The 20,973-nt window shown below is 36.8% G+C and overlaps 1 protein-coding gene across 3 annotated transcripts in view; it reads right to left on the reverse strand.

Annotated features, from left to right (window-relative positions):
- Positions 1–1,107: 1,107 nt before the first annotated feature.
- CD226 (CD226 molecule) overlaps positions 1,108–20,973 on the reverse strand; it is a 118,742-nt gene continuing 98,876 nt past the window's right edge. For all 3 annotated transcript variants that reach the window (XM_055368328.2, XM_063699307.1, XM_063699308.1), the window contains exons 6-7: positions 15,553–15,607; positions 1,108–12,621 (exon numbers count right to left, since the gene is read on the reverse strand). In XM_055368328.2, the coding sequence (XP_055224303.1) occupies positions 12,496–12,621; positions 15,553–15,607 (181 nt within the window). In that variant the 3' untranslated portion in view covers positions 1,108–12,495. The remainder of the gene's footprint in view (positions 12,622–15,552; positions 15,608–20,973) is intronic.

Here is a 20,973-nt window from a genome sequence, read left to right on the forward strand (position 1 = left end):
CACGAGCCACCACTCCTGGCCTCATTGTTACTTTCTATTCATGTGTGAATTACAGAGATCCATTCTAAATATTCAATACTCCCTGAATATTTGCAAACTTTGGTTACGAGAAAGCCAAAGGGGGAAAATGTTATTCCGAAATTCAATTTTAAAAGCATGAGCTGAATGTTCTAATTACTGGGAATTCAAAAATGGGTAAGATTTGGTCCCTTCTGTAAGATTTGGCTCACCATCCGGAGAGGAAGTGTATTCCTCAAGCCATGAGGCAGATATACTTAGTCTAATCTTGCTTAATGACTGTCCTTTGAGTACCATTTGACTTAAGAAATTCCTTTCTTGTTCCAGTATCTATTAAAAGTTACAGATAACCTGCTGTTTTTAGGTAACCTGCTGTTTTTGAGGCTTACGGTTTTTAACAAATCCAAGTACATTTCAAAGAACCAAATATAGAGCTAGAAATTCATGCTACCCCCCAAAAAATAAATTATTAAGACCACTACTCAGAAATAACCCATTTTACTTACTGTAACTAGTCACTTTACTCTCATCAGAACAATCTAAAGAAAAATGTTACAAGAAATAGATTTAAAATGTTCTACTCAGCTCTCCTCTCCTCCCTCCCTTCCTCTCCCTCCTCATATCTGACCCTTTTTCTCAATAGTGAAAAGGGATGGCATTCTAAATTCTAAAATGCATGGATCATCAAGAGATCTGACTAGGAAATGTAACTAAAATGGAATTGTTGTAAGTCTAGAATTTGTAAGTGGGATGAGTAGGCATTTAATGGGAGATAATGTCCATTGCACTTTTAAGATTATGCACAACTTAGACTGATTTGGGGTGACAATTGATATCTCAGGTAAAACCAACATTACATATAGTATAAAATGTTCTCTAAATTCATGAACAAAACATAACTCCATCCTTCATGTGACATTTGTAGTGTCCAACTCTTTAATGGAGATGTTAAACACATAGGTATCTAAGAGACACTATACGCCAAGAGATGTTACATTATGGTGTTTTACCTTGTAAATGATAACATGTTGATGGTATATTTAACCATGTGTTTAACTTAAGCTTATGGGTGGGGTTTGGGACATTATTTTTAATATATAAGAACACTGTGATCTCTCATGTAGTTCAGATCATTACCGTTCACTATTTAGTAAAAGAGATCGCATTTGACTTTTTTTGTTTCTATCTAGACACAATATTCTTCCTGAAGCTAAAATGCCATGTGATTCTTACTGGTCAGTTATTATTTAAGCTTTTTCTTAACCTGGAAAAGATAGTAACATGTTTTGGGCAGTATTGGGTTTGTTTGTTCATTTGTTTATCTATACTAACAGAAAATATTCAACACTACTTCCACTAAACTGTAGAGAGAAAAGGGGTTCAGCTTTAAGAAATTATTAAATGATCTGTTTATAAAAGCTTTGCACTATTTACATATGACCATATGGAGTGAACAAACTATGAGGCAAGTCTGTAGACGTAGGTCTTTATTTCACATTAAAATGACTCTCACACATTCTTAAAAAACATTCCACAAACAAACATTGCATAAAAGGCCTCAGGACGTATAGACCTTCTGCCCTCTGTTCTGTTCGTCTTCCTTCCTATTGTGTTTTTTTCTCAGAAGCCTAATATTTAAATATATAGACATAGAACCCTTGACAATGCTTTACTTCTGTGGCTCCTCTTACCCATGGAGTCTTCTAATTCTCATTTACCTTTTGTGCAACTAAACCTTAAAATGAATTAATATTGAACACATATGATGAGTGAAACACCACCATGTGTCTCATATTTCATTTTAACAGAATTTCCCCCAAAAAAAAGCTTATGAAATCTGGTGCTTTAGACTGAGCTCTGTGATGAGTGCGCATCCCCAGCAGTTCATCGTTAGTTTATTTCCAATCGCATAGACTTGACATGTTATCTCCTTGTGGCTTGTGCTACAAATTTTCCTTATTACCTTTTGCCTCTGGACTTGAATATTTGTATAAGGCCTGATGTTGATCCAAGCACAGACAGTGAAACTCAGTATGATCTACTCATCTTCAGTTTGATGTCTATACTTCATTTCATATTTATTTAAAAAATAAATATGTTCCTCATTTTGGATCATGATTTATAAAGATGAGCCAAAGAGCAGCCTAGGCGAGAGCAAGTCATACGGAATGGAGTCCAGCAACAGGAACCCTAGTGCAGTATCAGAAAGTCAGGGCAAAGAGACAGGTCAGAAACCACGATAACAAAAAACATACGTGTTAAAATGTTTATACATGGAGATTGACTTCTGCCTTTAGTGTCATCATGTTAAGAGCATGGAAGATGTTGCTGCCATGCTTATAACAAGACAAAGCTGGAAAGCTGAAAATCAATGACTTTTCTTAGACCTATTAGAGAACCAAGGTCCTGAGCAAACTGCCACCCCAAAATCTGGAGATACAGATACATCCAGAGAGATACAGCAACCAATAGCCATTTATCTGGAGTCAAAGCACTGGAGCCATAAACTAGTATGAGCCTTTATATGGTAAGTTGGGTGAATTGCTGGCATCTGTTTGTGGACTGGTGCGAGCAAGAAACCCATGGGGGCTGTGCTCTTGAGGCACTCCACACATTCAAGGGCTTTTCCAGTAGGAAACTCCAAGGTTCTCATTATGAGGATCCAAGAAAAATTTCCTTGTGGCTCTGGCAACAGATAGAGAGGTACATCCATTGAGAAACAAGCCATGAACCTTCTTGGTAACAAAGATGGAAAGGACTCTGCCAAGCACGATTCCCAAACCTCATCCCAGCCCCTGAAGTCTCCCTGTCCCACTTAAGGAAAGAGGGAAAATAACAGTCAACAGGGGGCAGGCCTTCAAAGAAATACGTTGGGAATGCTGCAGCCAGGAAAGGGAGTTGAGGATGAGGAAGCAATACCACTGGAGACGCTCTGTGAATGTCCCAGACACAGACCCACTAAAAGACTGAGATTTCACTGTAAGATTACAGAGCACTCTCCTTTCCCACAGCTTAGTACTACACCAACAGGGCTCCAGTATAGTAACAGTGAATTGCAGAGGAAAGAGCTGCAAGACAGAAAGTCTCTCTGAAGAGGAGCACTTAGGGAAGCCTGAACTCATGAAGGGGAAAAACACATAAACAAACAAAACAAAGACACTAGAGGAATTTGAAGAAATTTAGCACCTATGGTTATAACAGACTTTAAACACAGTCTAATAGTTAGTCAGATTAAGATAAGTCTGCAAGCTAAAGACCTATTTACCTGTTCCTATTACATAACACACCAGATCTGGCTTGCAACAAAAAATTCAAAAGACATGTCAAAGAACGTCAAAAGGCAAGAAAAGTCATGCTCTGAAGAGATAAAGCAATCATTGGAACCAGATAGAGACATGACACGTGTCAGAATTATCAGACATGGAACTTATCATTAATATGTTAAGAGCTCTCATAAAAAAATAGACAACAGATGGATAATGTAAGAAGAAAGATGGAAACACTAACAAGGAATAAAAAAGAAATGGTAGCAATAAAAAACATAGTAATAGAAAGGAAGGATATCTTTGATGCAATTATCAGTTGACTTGGAACCCCGAAGGAAGAATCAATGACTTTGAAGCTAGGCCAATAGAAACTTTTCAAACTAAAATTCAAAGAGTGGGAAAAACCCAGAACATTCAAGACTATGGAATAATTGAAAAAGAAGAAAGAATGGAGCAAAAGAATGTTAGAAGTAATAATGTCTGGGAACTTGCCAAAATTAGTGATAGACACCAACTCAGGTAGCTCAGATAACACTAAATAGAATAAATACCAAAAAAAAAAGAGGGGAAAAGGAGAAAAACCTAGGTTGATCAATGAAAGATATGCCAAGAGAGAAAATTAAATCATGTAAAAACCCCAGTTAAAATCAGAGAACACAGAAAAAGAAGCGAGGTTAAAAAAGAAAGAACGAGTGCAAGGATAGAAAAGTTACAAACATAGTCGATATTAATCCAACTATATCAATAATCACTTAAATTTGAATAATCTAAATGTACCAATTAGAAGTGGTGGGTTTAAACACACAAAAAAGATGAATGTTAGAGGTGATAGATATCACGATTACCCAATATGATCATTACATATTGTATACAGATATCAAAACATCACATGTACCCCCCAAATATATACAACTCCTATATAACATTTTTAAGTAAGAAAAGTGGGGAAATTACAAATAGACGCAACTATACATTGTCTATAAGAAAGGCACATTAAATATAAATATTTAGATAATTTAAAATTAAAAGGATAAAGATGTGAGATGCTAATGTTAATTTTTTAAAAAACTGAAAGTTATGTTAATATCAGAAAAAGCAGACAGAACAAGAAAGATTATCAAGAATAAAAGGGACATTACATGTGGTAAAGGGGTCAATTTTCCAAGAAAACCTAACGATTCTGAAAGTATATGTACTAACAAGAGTATCAAGATACATGAGACAAAAACTAACAAAACTGCAAGGAGAAATAGAAAAATCCACTATTATACTTGCAGTCTTTAACGAGACTTGATCACTTGATCTGTCAGTATGTGATAGATCAAGAAGAGGGAAAATCAGAAAGGATATAGATAATCTGAACAGTGGTATCAATCAGTTTAATCTAATGGACATTTGTAGAATATTACACTCAACAGCAGAATGAACATTCTTCTTAAGATCACATGAAACATTCTGCAAGACAGACCATATTCTGGGCCATAAAATACACCTGAAAAATTTAAAAGAATAGAAATTATACAAAGAATGTTTTAAAAACATGATGAAATTTAGAAATCTGTAAGAGATATAAAGTAGAAAAATTCCAAAATATATAGAGATTAAACAACACATTGTAAATAATTCATGGCTCAAAGAAGAAATATCAAAAGAAATTTTAAAATATTTTGGACTAAATGAAAATAAAAATAGAGCTTACCAAAACTTGTGGAACAAAGTGAAATTTATAGCATTAAGTGCCACTATTGGAAAAGAAAACAACATATAAAATCAATAATCTAGGCTTCCACCTTAAGAAACTAAAGAGGCCGGGCGCGGTGGCTCACGCCTGTAATCCCAGCACGTTGGGAGGCCGTGGCGGGCAGATCACGAGGTCAGGAGATAGAGACCATCCTGGCTAACACGGTGAAACCCCGTCTCTACTAAAAATACAAAAAATTAGCTGGGCGTGGTGGTGGGCGCCTGTAGTCCCAGCTACTCGGGAGGCTGAGGCAGGAGAATGGCGTGAACCTGGGAGGCGGAGCTTGCAGTGAGCCGAGATCGCACCACTGCACTGCAGCCTGGGCGACAGAGCGAGACTCCGTCTCAAAAAAAGATAGCTATTCATTAGACATTGAAAGAATTATAAAATAGACATACAAAATTACAGAAAGGTTAGAAGAGTAATCTATATCTCCAGAAGCTACTGAGCCATTACATTTCTTTGTACATTTTTTATGTGAGCTAAAAAGAAATCAAAATTTGCTTCTGAGGACCATTATACGATAAAAATAAAGTGTGGGATAAATCAGCTCAACTGAAGCCACATCCAAAGCTGTTACTCAGAAAACTTAGTATCACTAAGAGTATATTGGAGAGCTCAAAGTCTTACTCAGGCAGCTGATCAAAGAATAATGCTCTGTAAGTACTTTTGGATACCTGGCATAAAGGATGTAATGAATACATGATTGAAAAAGGATATATCTTAAGAATGCATTTTCATAAAACCATAAAATCAGTTGAGATTATGTAAATTTTGAAGAATGAAGAAAGTAAGTTATCATAGCCTCTTCTCAAGTTTTATTTTTATGTCTTACAAATATGGCTGGGCAATACAACACAAGGCTTCCTTTTCAGGAATTTGGAGAACTTATGCTTGGTATTTTAAACTCATGAGAACTTAGTCTACAAAGGGCCTCCACTTATTTGACCACAGGTAGAAGATTGGCTCTGCTTTCTTCCTGTAATAATATTGGTTTCTATAGGTCAAATGATACACAGTATAATTTTGTGGCATTTTGATTACAAGTTTTCCATTTAAAAATGGACAAAAATCAACTTCTTACTTGAAATTTTGGAGGTAGTATGTTACCAAAAAAAAAAGGTAGTTCTTGTAAAGGTACACCTGTGTCTAGACATAAGTTGCAGGTTTAAAAATCAATAGATTTTAATAAAGTTAAAGTCTAGAAAAATATGCAATGTATACATGCAGATGATTAGTAAACCCTAATATCCAAATGCAATGTCAATAGTGTTACTAAAAATGAACTATCGGCCATCATTGCAAAACTGCCAATTGAGAATATTGATATAGATACTAACTGTATTTATTTGTTTCTTCAGCAATTTATTTTAAAACAATCCTGGATATATTTAGTTACATCTGGAATAAACTCAGGTATTACACAGGGCCTTGAAACATTTATAAAAGGGTATATTAAACCCTGCCTTTAAGAAAACTATCATCTGGTCGAGTAGGGACATTTGTCAGCTGAAGTTCTTCAACGAGCCTGGAGGGAATGTTGCAGTGTGTTCTGTTTGGAAAGTAAGTTGTACCCTCACTGCCACTATGGAAGCTGAAGGGGGAGATACCAGCTGCTGCCTTCCAGATATATTTAAGAGACACTGATTTTGGAATAAGTCAGTGAATAAAAATAGGGGCTCAGGACTCATCCGAACGTGGGGTACTGATGCTGCTCAGATTCACTGCCCTGTGTTCTAGGGAGGGTGTTGAAGCCCAAATTGTTGTTTTCTGCAGGAAACAAGTGTTTCCTGCCTCGTTTCCCACTGGAGTTGCCACATGTTGTATTTTGCAAGCCTACTCCATCGGGCGTCCTGGGAATTCTATGAGCCACCCCTATGTTCAAATACTTAACTTTTTTTTTTTTTTTTTTTTTTGAGACAGAGTCTCACTCTGTTGCCCAGGGTGGAGTGCAGTGGCGCGATCTTGGCTCACTGCAACCTCTGCCTCCCGGGTTCAAGCGATTCTTCTGCCTCAACCTCCCAAGTAGCTGGGACTACAGGTGCGTGCCACCAGGCCTGGCTAATTTTTCTATTTTTACTAAGACAGGGTTTCACCATATTGGCCAAGTTGGTCTCAAACTCCTGACCTCGTATTTTTTTTTCCTTCAACAGTCAATATCTGTTTTCGTGCTTACAACCAATACCCCCAACTTTTACAGACACAAAAGCAAACATAATAGACTTATTATTCCTTGTTATGGGCACTTGTTAAACATTTACAACGTGGAAACACATGTCCTTTTGTTCTGGAAAATGTTTTAGAGTGGATTCTAGGTTTCATATATTCCTCCCCCTTTTTCTGGATGAAGGGAGACACCAGGATGGCAGTTTTGTGCCTCTCCTTCTAGCCCCAAGTCAAGCTTCTAATGGAGTCTTTCTAAGGAAGTTGACATTGCTAGAATTCCTGCTGCATCACTGAGGAGTTTCAGGTCAATTTATGGTAAATACAGAAAAAGTCAGTCCCCAGAATGACAATTATTAGCTCTAGGTGGAAAAAAAGTTATGTAGGAGGGAAAGCAAAATCATTTTTACCATGTAGTTTAACTAAGAGCACTGGCAAGGTCATAAGAAATAAATGCCAAATATTGATATAATCATATTTTAATACAAATATTTCTGAAAGAGACATGAGAAGAGTATTTTATGTGGTGAGTCTGGGGAGAGAAAGACATCTAAATGAATAATGAATGTCTAAAATTGAAAAAAAAAAGTATTAGTGTCATAAGCATGCTATTCAGAAAAGTGAACATAAATAAAATAATGAGTTAGAAGTAGTAAAATTTGTTGTCTCAAGGTAACAAAAATGAGGAAGGGCAAGGGACTACTATGTTTCGGGAAAAACAAACAAACAAACAAAAACCTGTAAAGCCCTTTGATCCTTTGCACTACATGCACTTATAAAATACAAAGAACAAGGCCAGGAGTGGTCGCTCATGCCTGTAATCCCAGCAATTTGGGAGGCTGAGGCAGGTGGATCACCTGAGGTCCAGAGTTCAAGACAAGCCTGACCAACATGGAGAAACCCCATCTCCACTAAAAATACAAAATTAGCCAGGCATGTTGGCGTATGCCTGTAATCCCAGCTATTCAGGAGGCTGAGGCAGGAGAATCACTTGAATCCAGGAGGCAGAGGTTGTGGTGAGCCGAGATTGTGCCATTGCACTCCGGCCCGGGCAACAAAAGTGAAACTCCGTCTCAAAAAAATAATAATAAAATAAAATACAAAGAACATTGCATTGAGATAAAAATTACAATGTATCATTGATTTGAATTTTTTCTGCATGTAATTCATCAGTTAATTTTATTCTGTAGAAATTTTTCCCTGCTATTTCTCTATGGCAAATGAAAGTAGTGAGCGTGAAACATTGTGTTTTATTCATTCAAAACAACAGAATACAAGACATCGAGGAAAATATTTCTATACCCTACAAGAACCAAAAATCCAAAAGTACACACTAACACTAGAAAAAGTGTTCTGAACAGGTTGACCATATAACTTATTCTAACAAGGATAATACGAAATAAACCAGAATTATCCCAGACATTTATTACTCATACTTCCAAATAGACCTTTTCTTACATCTTACAACATAGTTAGTGCTCTGAATCTGGAAAAATATGTGTAAACCGACCTTGAGGATTTATAAAATTTCCTTAGAAAGCATTGCAGTTAATTCTAGAAGCTATTTTTCTACCTATTGAATCACTAGAAATAGAGAAGCTTTCAAAAAAATAAACCTGTTTTTAGTTTTCAGATACATGTTTTAAGAGCCCAGAGTCTTGGCTGGAAGAATTCTAACGAACAGATCAGTGAAAAAATATACTTATACAGAAGTCTGAAGGTGGAGGTCAGTACTTTCTAGATGTTACATTTTAATAGTAGCTAAACTAATGATGACATGTTTATATTGTCTTATATTTTTTAAAGATATTTTCTTATCACTGTTGTGAAAAAGAAACTTTGTACTCACAATTTAGCGTCTCCGCTTACACTTTATAAGCATCTTTATAATATCGTCAATCTTGCTGAAATTTCATATAAGCAGTACAAAATACAGTACATCATTATAAATCAAGGAGAAGCATTTTGGTCACAGTGATCTCTAATTACAATGTGGACTCTCTCAATTTAGAAAACTACAGTTATACAGCTGTAATTTTTACTTCATGCCGTTCTATACAAACCAATATAACTTGGATGTTCACAATCAAAGAATGCCTACTAAAAGTATTTTTACTTTGTCTTTTAAATTGATAACCCATGTATTTTAAGTTTATATATATAGTATTTTAGTAATACACTGAATTACTTAAAACGTAAATTGGAGTTTTTACTAAAAATTATATCCTCACCTACCTGCCTCCCATTTTAAGCATGATTACAAGTAAATGAAATTTCTATTTTATTTTCTCAACATATTATACCTAAAGTTCTTTAAATAAAGTTTGAATGTATCTCTTATAATAATATAGTCAATGCATTAGTCATCATAGTTCAATAAGATGTGCTCTTTCCCTGACAAAACTGTGTACTCCATTAACAAGTCTCCCTATCTTATTATAACAAAGTAATTTCCTTTCATTGGTTACTTTAACATAAATATTAATGGCATTCAAAGGAAGCATAGATTCTTAATGTATTATCCATCAATATAAATTATATGTGTATATATATATATGTATATATATATATATATGTAAAACTTAAGAAGCATTTTGCTTCCAAAGCAGCAACTTGTAAAAAGTATCTGTATTTAAAATATAATTTACTGGAATTCTGATCTTTTATTCTGTGGATCTGTTTTTAATCTGCTTTCTTAGTAACAATCAGAATCATAGGTGCAAAAGAGTAGAGGGGGAGAAACATATACTAGGGAGAGTTCCAAAACTATCACGAATTAGGGATGATGTTAAAAAGATGACAATGAAAGTGCTTTGGTAAGTAAAGATGTCCAGAGAAAGAAAATGAATGAATGGAATTTCACAAGCATTACCCCTGAGGGTATAACAGGAGCATCAGAAGAGGTCAGAGAATTTTCGGGAGGACTTAGGATGGCTCCAAATTCCTGAAAAAATCCTACACTCTGTAGAGGAAGAATATATAGAGAAGAAAGGACAGAGTAAATAGTTCTCACCAATATTTTGAATGAGAGACCAAAAACACAAACACACACAAGGAAAAAGAGACAAGTTCCAAATGTTCTGGAGGCTTTGCAATACTGCAGTGGTTTGCTACAAAAGTCTTTCATGAAGTTCCCAGTAAAAACCACCATGACAATTGTATCTGACTATACTGTCCCTTCCACACCCAGTCATTATTTTCTCTCTTAAAATTGGATTTATATGTCCCCATACTACAACTGTAAAAATGTTTTCCTGCTCACATACACTAATCATTGAGAATTTGGTTATTGGAGTTTTCCAGAAAGTAATATTTTGATTGTCTTTACCATTCAGAAAAGAAATTATTTACCTTTTAATTGATGTTAAGCTTGCTTCACCATGCAAACCAATAAATTCACTCACGGAATCTTTGATTGATCTGATAGTAGTGTGCTTTCTTGTAAACTGCCTTTCAAGTTTGTTACACTAATATATTTGTGGAAACATTTCATGAATCCAGGTATAAAAAGATCTTTAAGCAAACATAATAAAAATGAGAGTTTACCCTTCTTGCATATACTTAAGTACAACCAGGAAATGGTCGTTTTTATTTTTTCACTCCTGAAAAGTGTTAAAAGAAACTCACAAATTTTATAATTCACAGAAATGTGGGCACTTACCATTTCTGTAATTCACAAAACAAGTGCATTATTTGGCATACATGGTATTTAAGGCTAAAATCATAAAATTCTCACTAATTAGCTTAAAAGTGTAAATTACATCTTAGAATCTGTCTAGGCAACAGGAGAATTTGGATTTGCTTCATTTAAGATTATCATGAAGTCCACAACTTTGATATTTAAATACAGCCTTCATAATGCATCTTTTCTAGATGGTGGTCTTTAGAAATCTTTAGAGATAAATAATGAATCTTTTAGACATGAATGATCACTATATTTAATAATAACCATTGTCCTTTCAAGGTAACCATGACAGTTTTATTCAGTTTGGCAAATACTTTTCATTGTTTGCCTACATCTAGAATTTAAACAATATTAGGTATGGTCTCTAATTGCTTTGACTGTTGGTGATGTCATTAGGGCTGTCTTTGTCTGAATAGTGAAGCAGAAGTCTCCCTTTGTATTTTTCTGTGGTTTGACTCCTTTCTCCTGTTGCCTGTACCCTCCCAATTTCTTTTTTCCCTCCCAAATTTCTACCCTACCATCCTATGCCACCACTTTCAACTGTCACTTTTAGTGGTATATTATATTCAACTTTCACATAATCGTTAAAAAATAATAACTAGGTGCCTGACCCTTTTGAGAGAATTTACATATTAAAAATAATTCTCAAAAGTAGACAAAATATGTCCAAAACATTAAGTTATTTATTATTGGACTATCTACTACATTTGCTCCTAAGGCTAGACCTGGGATGGCGGCAAGAATTCTATACAGAATGAGAGATAAATATATATGAGAATAGTAAGGGATTGCCCTCTCACATTTATCTTTCTCTTGAATATTCATTTCTTCTATTGCCAGGTACTCTTCTGGACTATGCTGATAGAGTGGATTCTAGAAGTATGGACAGAGATACCCCATTTCTAGAATCCATCCCATATTTCACTTTTTAGTTAACCAAGAATGTCTTGGTTAATCACTGCAGTCAATATTTGTCTCCAGTTTTGAGACTCCCCTTCCCTCTTCTAACCATGCTCCGAATTGCCCAATATTGTGCTTTGACCCTGCTTCTCAGCTCTAGAAGTGAACCCTTAGTTTACTTAAGCCATTCCATCCTTTCTGGTCATGATGCCTATTTAACAATGAAAAAATAATCAAATTTGTTTGCTCCATTTGAGAAGCAAACTCTCTACCAGACAGAAACAAGGATGTATGAATTGCCAAGAGTTGGCAGCCATCTTGCCAACACAAGAGGAAAGCCTGCATGAGAGTGAGGCCAAGACCAGGGAAATGGATCCAACACTCTGGAAAGGGATTCAGAAGCCAGTTTATGCCCATACTTAATTCTAGACACAACATTTAAGCCCTGGTAAATAGCCCTTGCCCAAAGCTTAATCTCCCCTGGATCATTCTGTTATATGATACAGTAAGTTTTCTTTTGTATATAAACAAGTTAGAGTCAGGTTTTCTGAAACAGTTCTATGAAAAATGATTTTAGGTAATGAAGTATTTTTCCTATCAAAGGAACTCAATTCAGACAACTAGTATCTAAGGTAGACCTTGGGTAGTGGAAAAAATTGCATAAAGATCCATGCATGAGTACATTAAGAGTCATTACTAATGCACTCATGTCAAGAATAAGCTTAAACTCTAGTCTTTGGTCTGCGAGAGAAGGTTGGATAGTTGACATAAATATCCTCTCTTGTATCATCCATGGATTGATTGGTAGGTTGACTGGTAGAGATGGGACTTCTATAGTTATTGGGTGCCTAGAAAGACAAACAGCAGAGAGTGTCAATAATTCACTGCATTTCAACAACTAATGAAGACATTCAAAACATATCTCTCATAAATGCAGGCATGATATGGGACAAGTTTCCATTATAATTAATTTGATAAAACATTCTCATTGTATTGAACTTCTGTTAGAAATCATATTCTTGACTGAGATGCAACAGAAATCTAGTCTAGATTAATACTTGCTGTATTGTGCTATGAATTACCTGTTTCAATGTAGAACTCCCTCTCCCAATGTTAAGCTATTTTGATAAGAGCAATTATTACCATTTTTATATGGAAATTCTAACACAGTGTCTGAACTTTAAAAAATTAGCAACTTAACATACAAAAAGTTAACAAAACAAAACTGACATCAAGATGATATTGTATAATCATTAATCTTCTCTACCGTAATCAAGTCACTTTGACCACATATGTATGTATGTAACAGAAAATATGCAGGTGTGAAAAAAGAAAGACAAATTAAGAGACAAAAGAAACTAGAGAAAGGTCTTTTGATGAGTAATTTAAAAATTTAGATTGACCTTAGTGTTGTTGGTTTTTTTTGAGTCAAAGTCTCGCTCTGTTGCCCAAGTTGGAGTGCAGTGGCGCAATCTCGGCTCACTGCAACCCCCACCTCCCAGGTTCAAGCAATTCTGCCTCAGCCTCACGAGTAGCTGGGATTACAGGCAAGCACCATCACGCCCAGCTAATTTTTGTATTTTTAGTAGAGATGGAGTTTCGCCATGTTGGCCAGGCTGGTCTCAAACTCCTGACCTCAGACGATCCGCCCACCTGAGCCTCCCAAAGTGTTGGGATTACAAGCGTGAGCCACCATGACCAGCCAGACGTTAGTGTTTTTAAGAAGAAAGCAAAATGAAAATTCAAGTGCCATGATTCCTTATACAGGTTATCTTTTAAAAAAGAGAATGAAGTAGTTCTAATGTCTTTTTTTGACAGTCCAACCTATTAACTCTTTAATAATCCTTCAAAATATTATTCTACAAAAACCTGAAAAAGTTGGATACCTAATATAGACAGTTGCAAAGCTCCCTTTCATTCCCCAAATTCACAACAATAAATGTGACTGGATTGGCATGAGTAGACAAAGGCTAAGGATGAAGAAGGGAATCCCAAAATTGTGTATGACAGAGCACCAATTTATTTCTTGCTGAAGTGGCTGATGAAATAAAGCAAGGTTTCTTGATTCTACAGTTGGCATCAAGAAGCAATCCATGTTTTTTGCCAACAAACAAAAAAAATATTTTTTGCAAAAGTAACTACTTAATAAACAAAAAGTTAAACTGATAAATTATGAAGGCATCTGATGAACACATGTTGGATTGTCAGAACCTTTTTAGTACTTGGCTTTTGGCCATGTAGAATTCCATTGCAAATAGTTAAAATGAAAAGAAATTTATATACTTTTGGCTAGGAATTGGGGAATTTTTTGTCTTAGTTTGGGCTGCTGTAACAAAATACTGTAGACTCGGTTGCTTAAACCACAAACACTTATTCCTCACAGTTCTGGAGGCTGGGAAGTCCAAGATTAAGAGAATATTTTCCTAACTTGAGAAAAAAAAAGAGTCCAGTGAGGGCCTGCGGGCCTGTTTCTTGGTTTGCAGACAACTGTCTTCTCAGGATCCTCACATTGCAAAGAGCAGAAAGAGGAAGCAAGCTCTTCTGTCCTTAAAAAGGCACTAATCCCATTCACGAAGATGCCACCCTCATGATCTAATTACATCCCAAAGTCTCCACCTCCTAATATCATCGCATTAGGCATTAGGATTTCAACATATGAATTTTGGGAAGACATAAATGTTCAATCCATAGCAACTTTTTTTGCGAAATTTCATAAACAGGATGCTATGCATTAAAGAAAGAGATCTGAAGTATAGTGGGGATAATGAGCATGAAAATACATATCCCTCTTATCTGCAAACCCAGAAGGAAGTTTCTAGTCTTTTAGTTAAACACTAAGGGGCAGGAGCAAGGCAGAATAAGGAAGAAACTTTTACAGCTCATCAAACTCCTGCAGCCCATAAGGAAATAAAAAAGTTCTTTGGCTGTATAACATAAGTATACACTAATTAATAACTTAACTCCAAAGATAATAATAATAATGAATATCATTACGTTCTTCTACGTGCTTGCTACGTTTCTGGTTCTTTTATGCAATTTAACCATCACAATAACCTTATGACATAAAAATATTATGTCCTCTCCTGGGTTGGATACTGTCCCCTGCAAATTCATGTCCTCCTCAGAACCTCATAATGTGACCTCATTTGAAAATAGGATCCTTGTAATTAGCTAAGCTCAAACAACGCTGTGCTGGAGAGGGGTGGGCCTTTAAGTCCAAGATAACTGGGGTCTCCATAAGCAAAGAAGGAAGGCAGATACACACACACAGCTGAGAACAGTGATGAGAGGGGCAGAGACTGGAGCGATGTGTCTACCAGCCAAGGATCGACAGCTCCACTAGAAGCTGGATAGAAGCATGGGATGGATTCTCATCCCACGAAGAAACCAGTACTTCTGACACTGTTTCTTGTACTTCAACCCTCCAGAATTACGGAAGAATAGATTTCTGTTGTTTTAAGCCACCCAGTTTTGGTAATTTGTCATAGCAGCCCTAGAAAAGGAACAAAGATTTAGGGAAGGCATAGTGTTGATTGTTATTACGCCAGGGTAATTGCTCCTTTATTTATATTCATATAAAAAACTTAGTTTCAAAGGGTATTAAAAATAGAATAGTTCAGAAAATAACTTTCTCCAAATAGCCGATATTTAAATTACAGGCAACTGCATGGTCAGGTTACTGAAAGGACAATAAAATATAAGATTGCTAACTGCAAAAGAGACTGACTTTGCATCTGTAAATTACAAAAGAAAAAAATGACAGTTCCGTATAAACTTACCTTCTGTGTATCCCAGGACTCTGTAAATAGATCTCTTCTCTCTCTCCTTCTCCTTCTGGAATGCATATTCAATAAAGGATATAAAGATATGATATTCCAGCACTAATATTATTTTGAAGACTCTATACCTCACTGTACCCCTAGCCCACATGCACTTTCTAATATGTTGAAGTAGCTTTATGCACATTTATCCAAAATTCTGTTACCCTACAGTTTTTTTCATTTTCCCTGTCTTCTCCAAATTGCTCCCAGATGGTGAGGGCAACTAAATGGATATCTAATCACTGTGCATTAGTAATTAATCTCAGTGGTTTTACTAAAGAATGATTTATAGTGACTTATTACATAAATGACTTATAGCTTTCTCCAAATAACCTCACATTTAAGACATTTTCCACAATTAAAATTTCTTTTAAATGCCAGCAGTGTAACTTCTTGGATGACAATATAATGAAGCTTTATAAAATCTTTTGGGTGTTATTCTAAATCACTCGTATGGATTATTTTATTAAATCACTTATGTAGATTATTTTATTAAGATTTCATATAAACAGGTTTAGAAACTAAGGTGTGAAGAGGAAGAGTAACTTGCCCCAAATCACATGATCGGTTGGTGTAGTGCTGGAATTTAAATCCATCGCCCTCCCTCTTGACTATTAAGCTCTACAACTTCTGGAATCACTTCGCCGTGGCTGAAAGCACCACCTGCAACCACAGTATTCAATAAACTCTCCACAGTTCCAATGAAACCCATAAAAACCTAACCAGAGGAATCATAGAAGAGAAAATACCAGAGAAGAAGAAAAGAGGCTACTGTAACTGAATGCAAGAGCTGATATAACTGTATCCAACTATATAAAATAGTTATTATAGGGAGATGGTGACTCTTTTTATCTCCCTAAAGAAAAGATTCTTATTGAACAACAGACTCCTCTGTTAGATACAGAAGATACAGAAATGTAATGTTTTGGGAGTTCTCTTTAAGGTGAGGTTGTAATTCCTTTGTGAATATCTTGAAAATAAGATGGTCTTTCTCCAGGGAAAGGTTATGCAGGAAATGGATATTGACTCCAATTGTCTCTTCTAGTTGCTTTGAAATCTTCCTATCATGTCAATATAATCTTACCTTATTCTATGTGCATTTATTTATTTTCTTATTTATTATTTTGACCAATTATTCATTAATTAATTTATTTATTCTATGTGTAAATTTACTATACACAAGGCATATGGCTAGGTGTTTTATATAAATTAGATAATTTACTCCTCAAAATAAATCTATGATATAGATGCTATTATTATCCTCATTTTAAAGATGAGGAAAAGATCTATGATCTTTGACCTTTTGTTAAATTGTGGTTCACAAGGCTTGCTATCTCACAACGTGCAGTTAACGTTCCCAACCAGGTCCAAATGCATGCACACGCACATGTGCACACGTGCGCGCGCGCACACACACACACACACACACATTTAAATAAGCCTGGAGCATACAATGTGATGAAACAAAAGAGAACATGGAACTTAGAGTCAAATGATCTATGTTTAACTTGCACTCTGCAATTTACTAGCTGAGTTATTTATGTCTTTAAAGTTCAGTCCTCTCATCTGTATTATTAAAAAGTCAAAAAATATTAGATGCTGGCAAGGTTGTGGAGGAAAAAGAACACTTTTACACTGTTGGTGGGAATGTAAATTAGTTCAGGCATTGTGGAAGACAGTGTGGTGATTCCTCAAAAACTTACAGACAGAAATACCATTCCACCCAGCAGTGCCATTACTGGGTATATGCCCAAAGGAACATAAATCATTCTACCATAAGACACATGCAAGCATGTGTTCATTGCAGCACTATTCATGATAGCAAAGACATGGAATCAACCTCAATACCCATCAATGATAGACTGGATAAAGAAAATGTGGTACACATATACCACAGAACACTATACAGCCATAGAAAGAAATGAGATCATGTCCTTTGCAGGGACACGGATAGAGCCGGAGGCCATTATCCTTAGCAAACTCATGCAGGAACAGAAAACCAAATACCACATGTTCTCACCTATAAGTGGGAGCTAAATGATGAGAACACATGGACACATAGACGGGAACAACACACACTGGAGCCTACTGGAGGGCAGAGGGTGGGAGGAGGGAGAGGATCAGGAAAAATAACTATTGGGTATAAGGCTTAATACCTGGGTGATGCAATAATCTATACAACAAACCCCATGACACGTTTGCCTATGTAACAAACCTGCACATCCTGCACATGTATCCCTGAACTTAAAATAAATGTTAAGAAAATAAAAATGAAAATAAAAAAATAAAGAGAGTAAACATATCACAATTGGATTTACGTTGACCAGCCACTCTGGTTTGCCTGGGACTAAGGAGTTTCCCAGGATGAGAGATTTTTTTTTTTTTTTTTTTTGTGAGATGGAGTCTCGCTCTGTCACCCAGGCTGGGATGCAATGGTGCAATCTCAGCTCACTGCAGCCTCCGCCTCCAGGGTTCAAGTGATTCTCCTGCCTCAGCCTCCTGAGTAGCTGGGATTACAGGCGCCCGCCACCATGCCTGGCTAATTTTTTTTTAATTTTTAGTAGAGATGGGGTTTCACCATGTTGGTCAGGCTGGTCCTGAACTCCTGACCTCATGATCTGCCCACCTCGGCCTCCCAAAGTGCTGGGATTACAGGCGTGAGCCATTGCGCCCAGCCGAGAGATTTTCAATGCCAAAACCCAGAGAGCCCTGAAAACCAAGGTTCCCTATCCGTTAATGCCAGTGTTCACAAGGAATGTAAAAATATATATCTAACATTTTTCTCCCTAAATATTAAATTTCTTCCTACACTCAGGTGCACATCTATAGAACACAGTTTGGCTCCTTTTTTTTTTTGGAGACAGAGTCTTACTCTGTTACCCAGACTGGAGTACAGTGGAGCAATCTTGGCTCACTGCAACCTCCATCTCCCGGGTTCAAGTGATTCTCCTGTCTCAGCCTCCTGAGTTGCTGAGACTACAGGCGCCCACCACCACGCCCAGCCAATTTTTGTAGTTTTAGTAGAGATGGGGTTTCACCATGGTGGCCAGGCTGGTCTCGAACTCCTGACCTCAAATGATCCACCCACCTCATCCTCCCAAAGTGCTGGGATTACAGGCGTGAGCCACCATGCCTGGCCATATTTTGGCTCCTTTCACACTTGCCAATGCGAGGCCCTTTCCCTAGCCATGGTCACTTAGTCATGTTACTGTTGCTATCTCTGCATGAAAACAGCACAAACCAGGAGCAGAGAAGCTGCTGCCAATTCCTCCAACACACAGGCTACCAGGCACTGAGTGTGAAGTATTCAGTTTTGTTCAGGGACACTGTCTGATTTATGTTGGCTTCTATCCAAGTCAATACATCTGAAGCTGCAGGATTATTTTAAACAGTCAGTAAAACGGAGTTCAGAAGGTCATTGTTGGAGCCCTTGGGTCATCTTTTGAAGCATTTCTATTGGAAGTAACAACCACAAACAGATACTAGTGACAAGGCAGAAGGAACAAGTGCTTTTCCCTTGTGGTGTATATCCATGATTACAAATTCAAGTCCACTAATCTCCTTTTATCACATTTAACCAAGTGGGACAATATATTCTACCATTCAATTTAGCTATTCATGTAAAAGTAATGCATAATGCATTTTCATGAAGCAAAATTTTTCATGAAGCAAAATCTATCATGTCCAACATCTGTGACCCTGTGGAGGTTTGTCACCACTCACTGTCTCTTAGTCACATTTGCCCGGTTCCCATGTGCTCCCTCTGCCATCTCTGCCCCCAGGATGTGTCCCATTGCCAAGGTGAAAAAGTGGAAGAGTCCGTGGTGCTACTAACACCTCGGTTCCTTACTTCAATTTGCTAATTTCTGTTCAGGGAAAGACTTAAGGGCAGTCCGTGATGGGGAAAAAGGTGAAATGACCTGACCTCCTGTTTCAGTTTAATTAGACAAATGTTTATTGAGCATTATTTGGACAGATTAGTGCTAAACGCTATCAAATGCTAAAAAATGAATAAAACACAAACTCTGCCATTATGAATAAAAGGGATGGCAAGCATGAAAGTGATTAAAATACAAAGCAGGATGTGAGGAGTAGCAGAGACGTACACGATGATTCCAGATGGTGACATCATGTCTATTTGCAGGGACGGAGAACAGCACAGAGCTCACAGAGGGGACAGGTGGTTCACACCTTGAATGATACATAGGAATGCAGCCAAATGTGGGGAAACAGCACTTTGGTAGCAAACCAGATGGGGAGAGCAACGGGTGTGCTTCAGTTTCCACAAAATTTATCAAAATCCGGGAGATTAAATAAAGTAGAAAGTATGAATAAAAATTAGGCTTCAGTCAGAATATAGGGCAACTTCAATGACAGGGTTAATGAGTTTTAACATTATTCTGGTAGGAGTGGGAAGATAATCAAAGATATTGAACAGGAAGATGACATGCCAACCCAGCTTTCCGAAGAAGACCCAGGGAAACTGGATGGGTTAGAGAAAGAGGCCATAGCTGAGAGCAGGCTGGAGACGTTACCAAAATCAGGGAACAGTGATGACAGCTGCTAAAGAGCCAGAGGTCAAGGATGAAGAGACAAGATGGAGAGACACTGGAAATCCTATTAACAAGGGGTGTGTGTGTGTGTGTGTGTGTGTGTGTGTGTGTGTGTGTGTTGCATTTGGTAACATTACTGAAGGAGAGGAGTGCAGATGGACATATTCACTTACCCAGCAAACATATATTAAGTATCTATGATATGCCAGACATGAAAAATATAGACGTCAAAAGTGTGGTCCCTTCCTCCCTTAAGAAGATAACACTTTAGCTGTAATACATTATAAGGAATAATTTCAACCTGCTGTGATTACAGCAAGGATATGTAACAAATACCTACACAAGTGAGTTGATAAGCACAGGAGAACTAGAAGGGGAAGAAAAACTCAGCCAAGAATATCCTAGAAAATTCCCAACTGTGCTACAATACAGTAAAAGGTTTTTTTTAATTTTTAATTTTTGTTATTGACAGGGTCTTGCTATGTTGCCCAGGCTGGACTCGAACTCTTGGACTCAAGCAATCCTCCAGCCTCAGCCGCCTGAGTAGCTGGAACGTCAGGCACATATCACTGTGACCAGCCAATAAAAGATACAAAAAAACTTTAGTATAGGCCAAATGGCTCCCTGCTGTCTCTAAGGCAGCACCCTCCAATTCCTTCTTCTCAGTAATTTTAAGCACCTAGATTTCTTGGTTCTGAGAATATACAACTATTTGAAATTATGCTGTTTGCTTATTGGGATGTGAGCTTCATTATGTCTTGTTCACTGCTGTGCACAATAAATATTTGATGAATGAATAAACGAAGGCTTTATCACTGTTAAACCT

This window comes from Gorilla gorilla, chromosome 17 (assembly GCF_029281585.2).
Source record: "Gorilla gorilla gorilla isolate KB3781 chromosome 17, NHGRI_mGorGor1-v2.1_pri, whole genome shotgun sequence".
Lineage (NCBI taxonomy): Eukaryota > Metazoa > Chordata > Mammalia > Primates > Hominidae > Gorilla > Gorilla gorilla.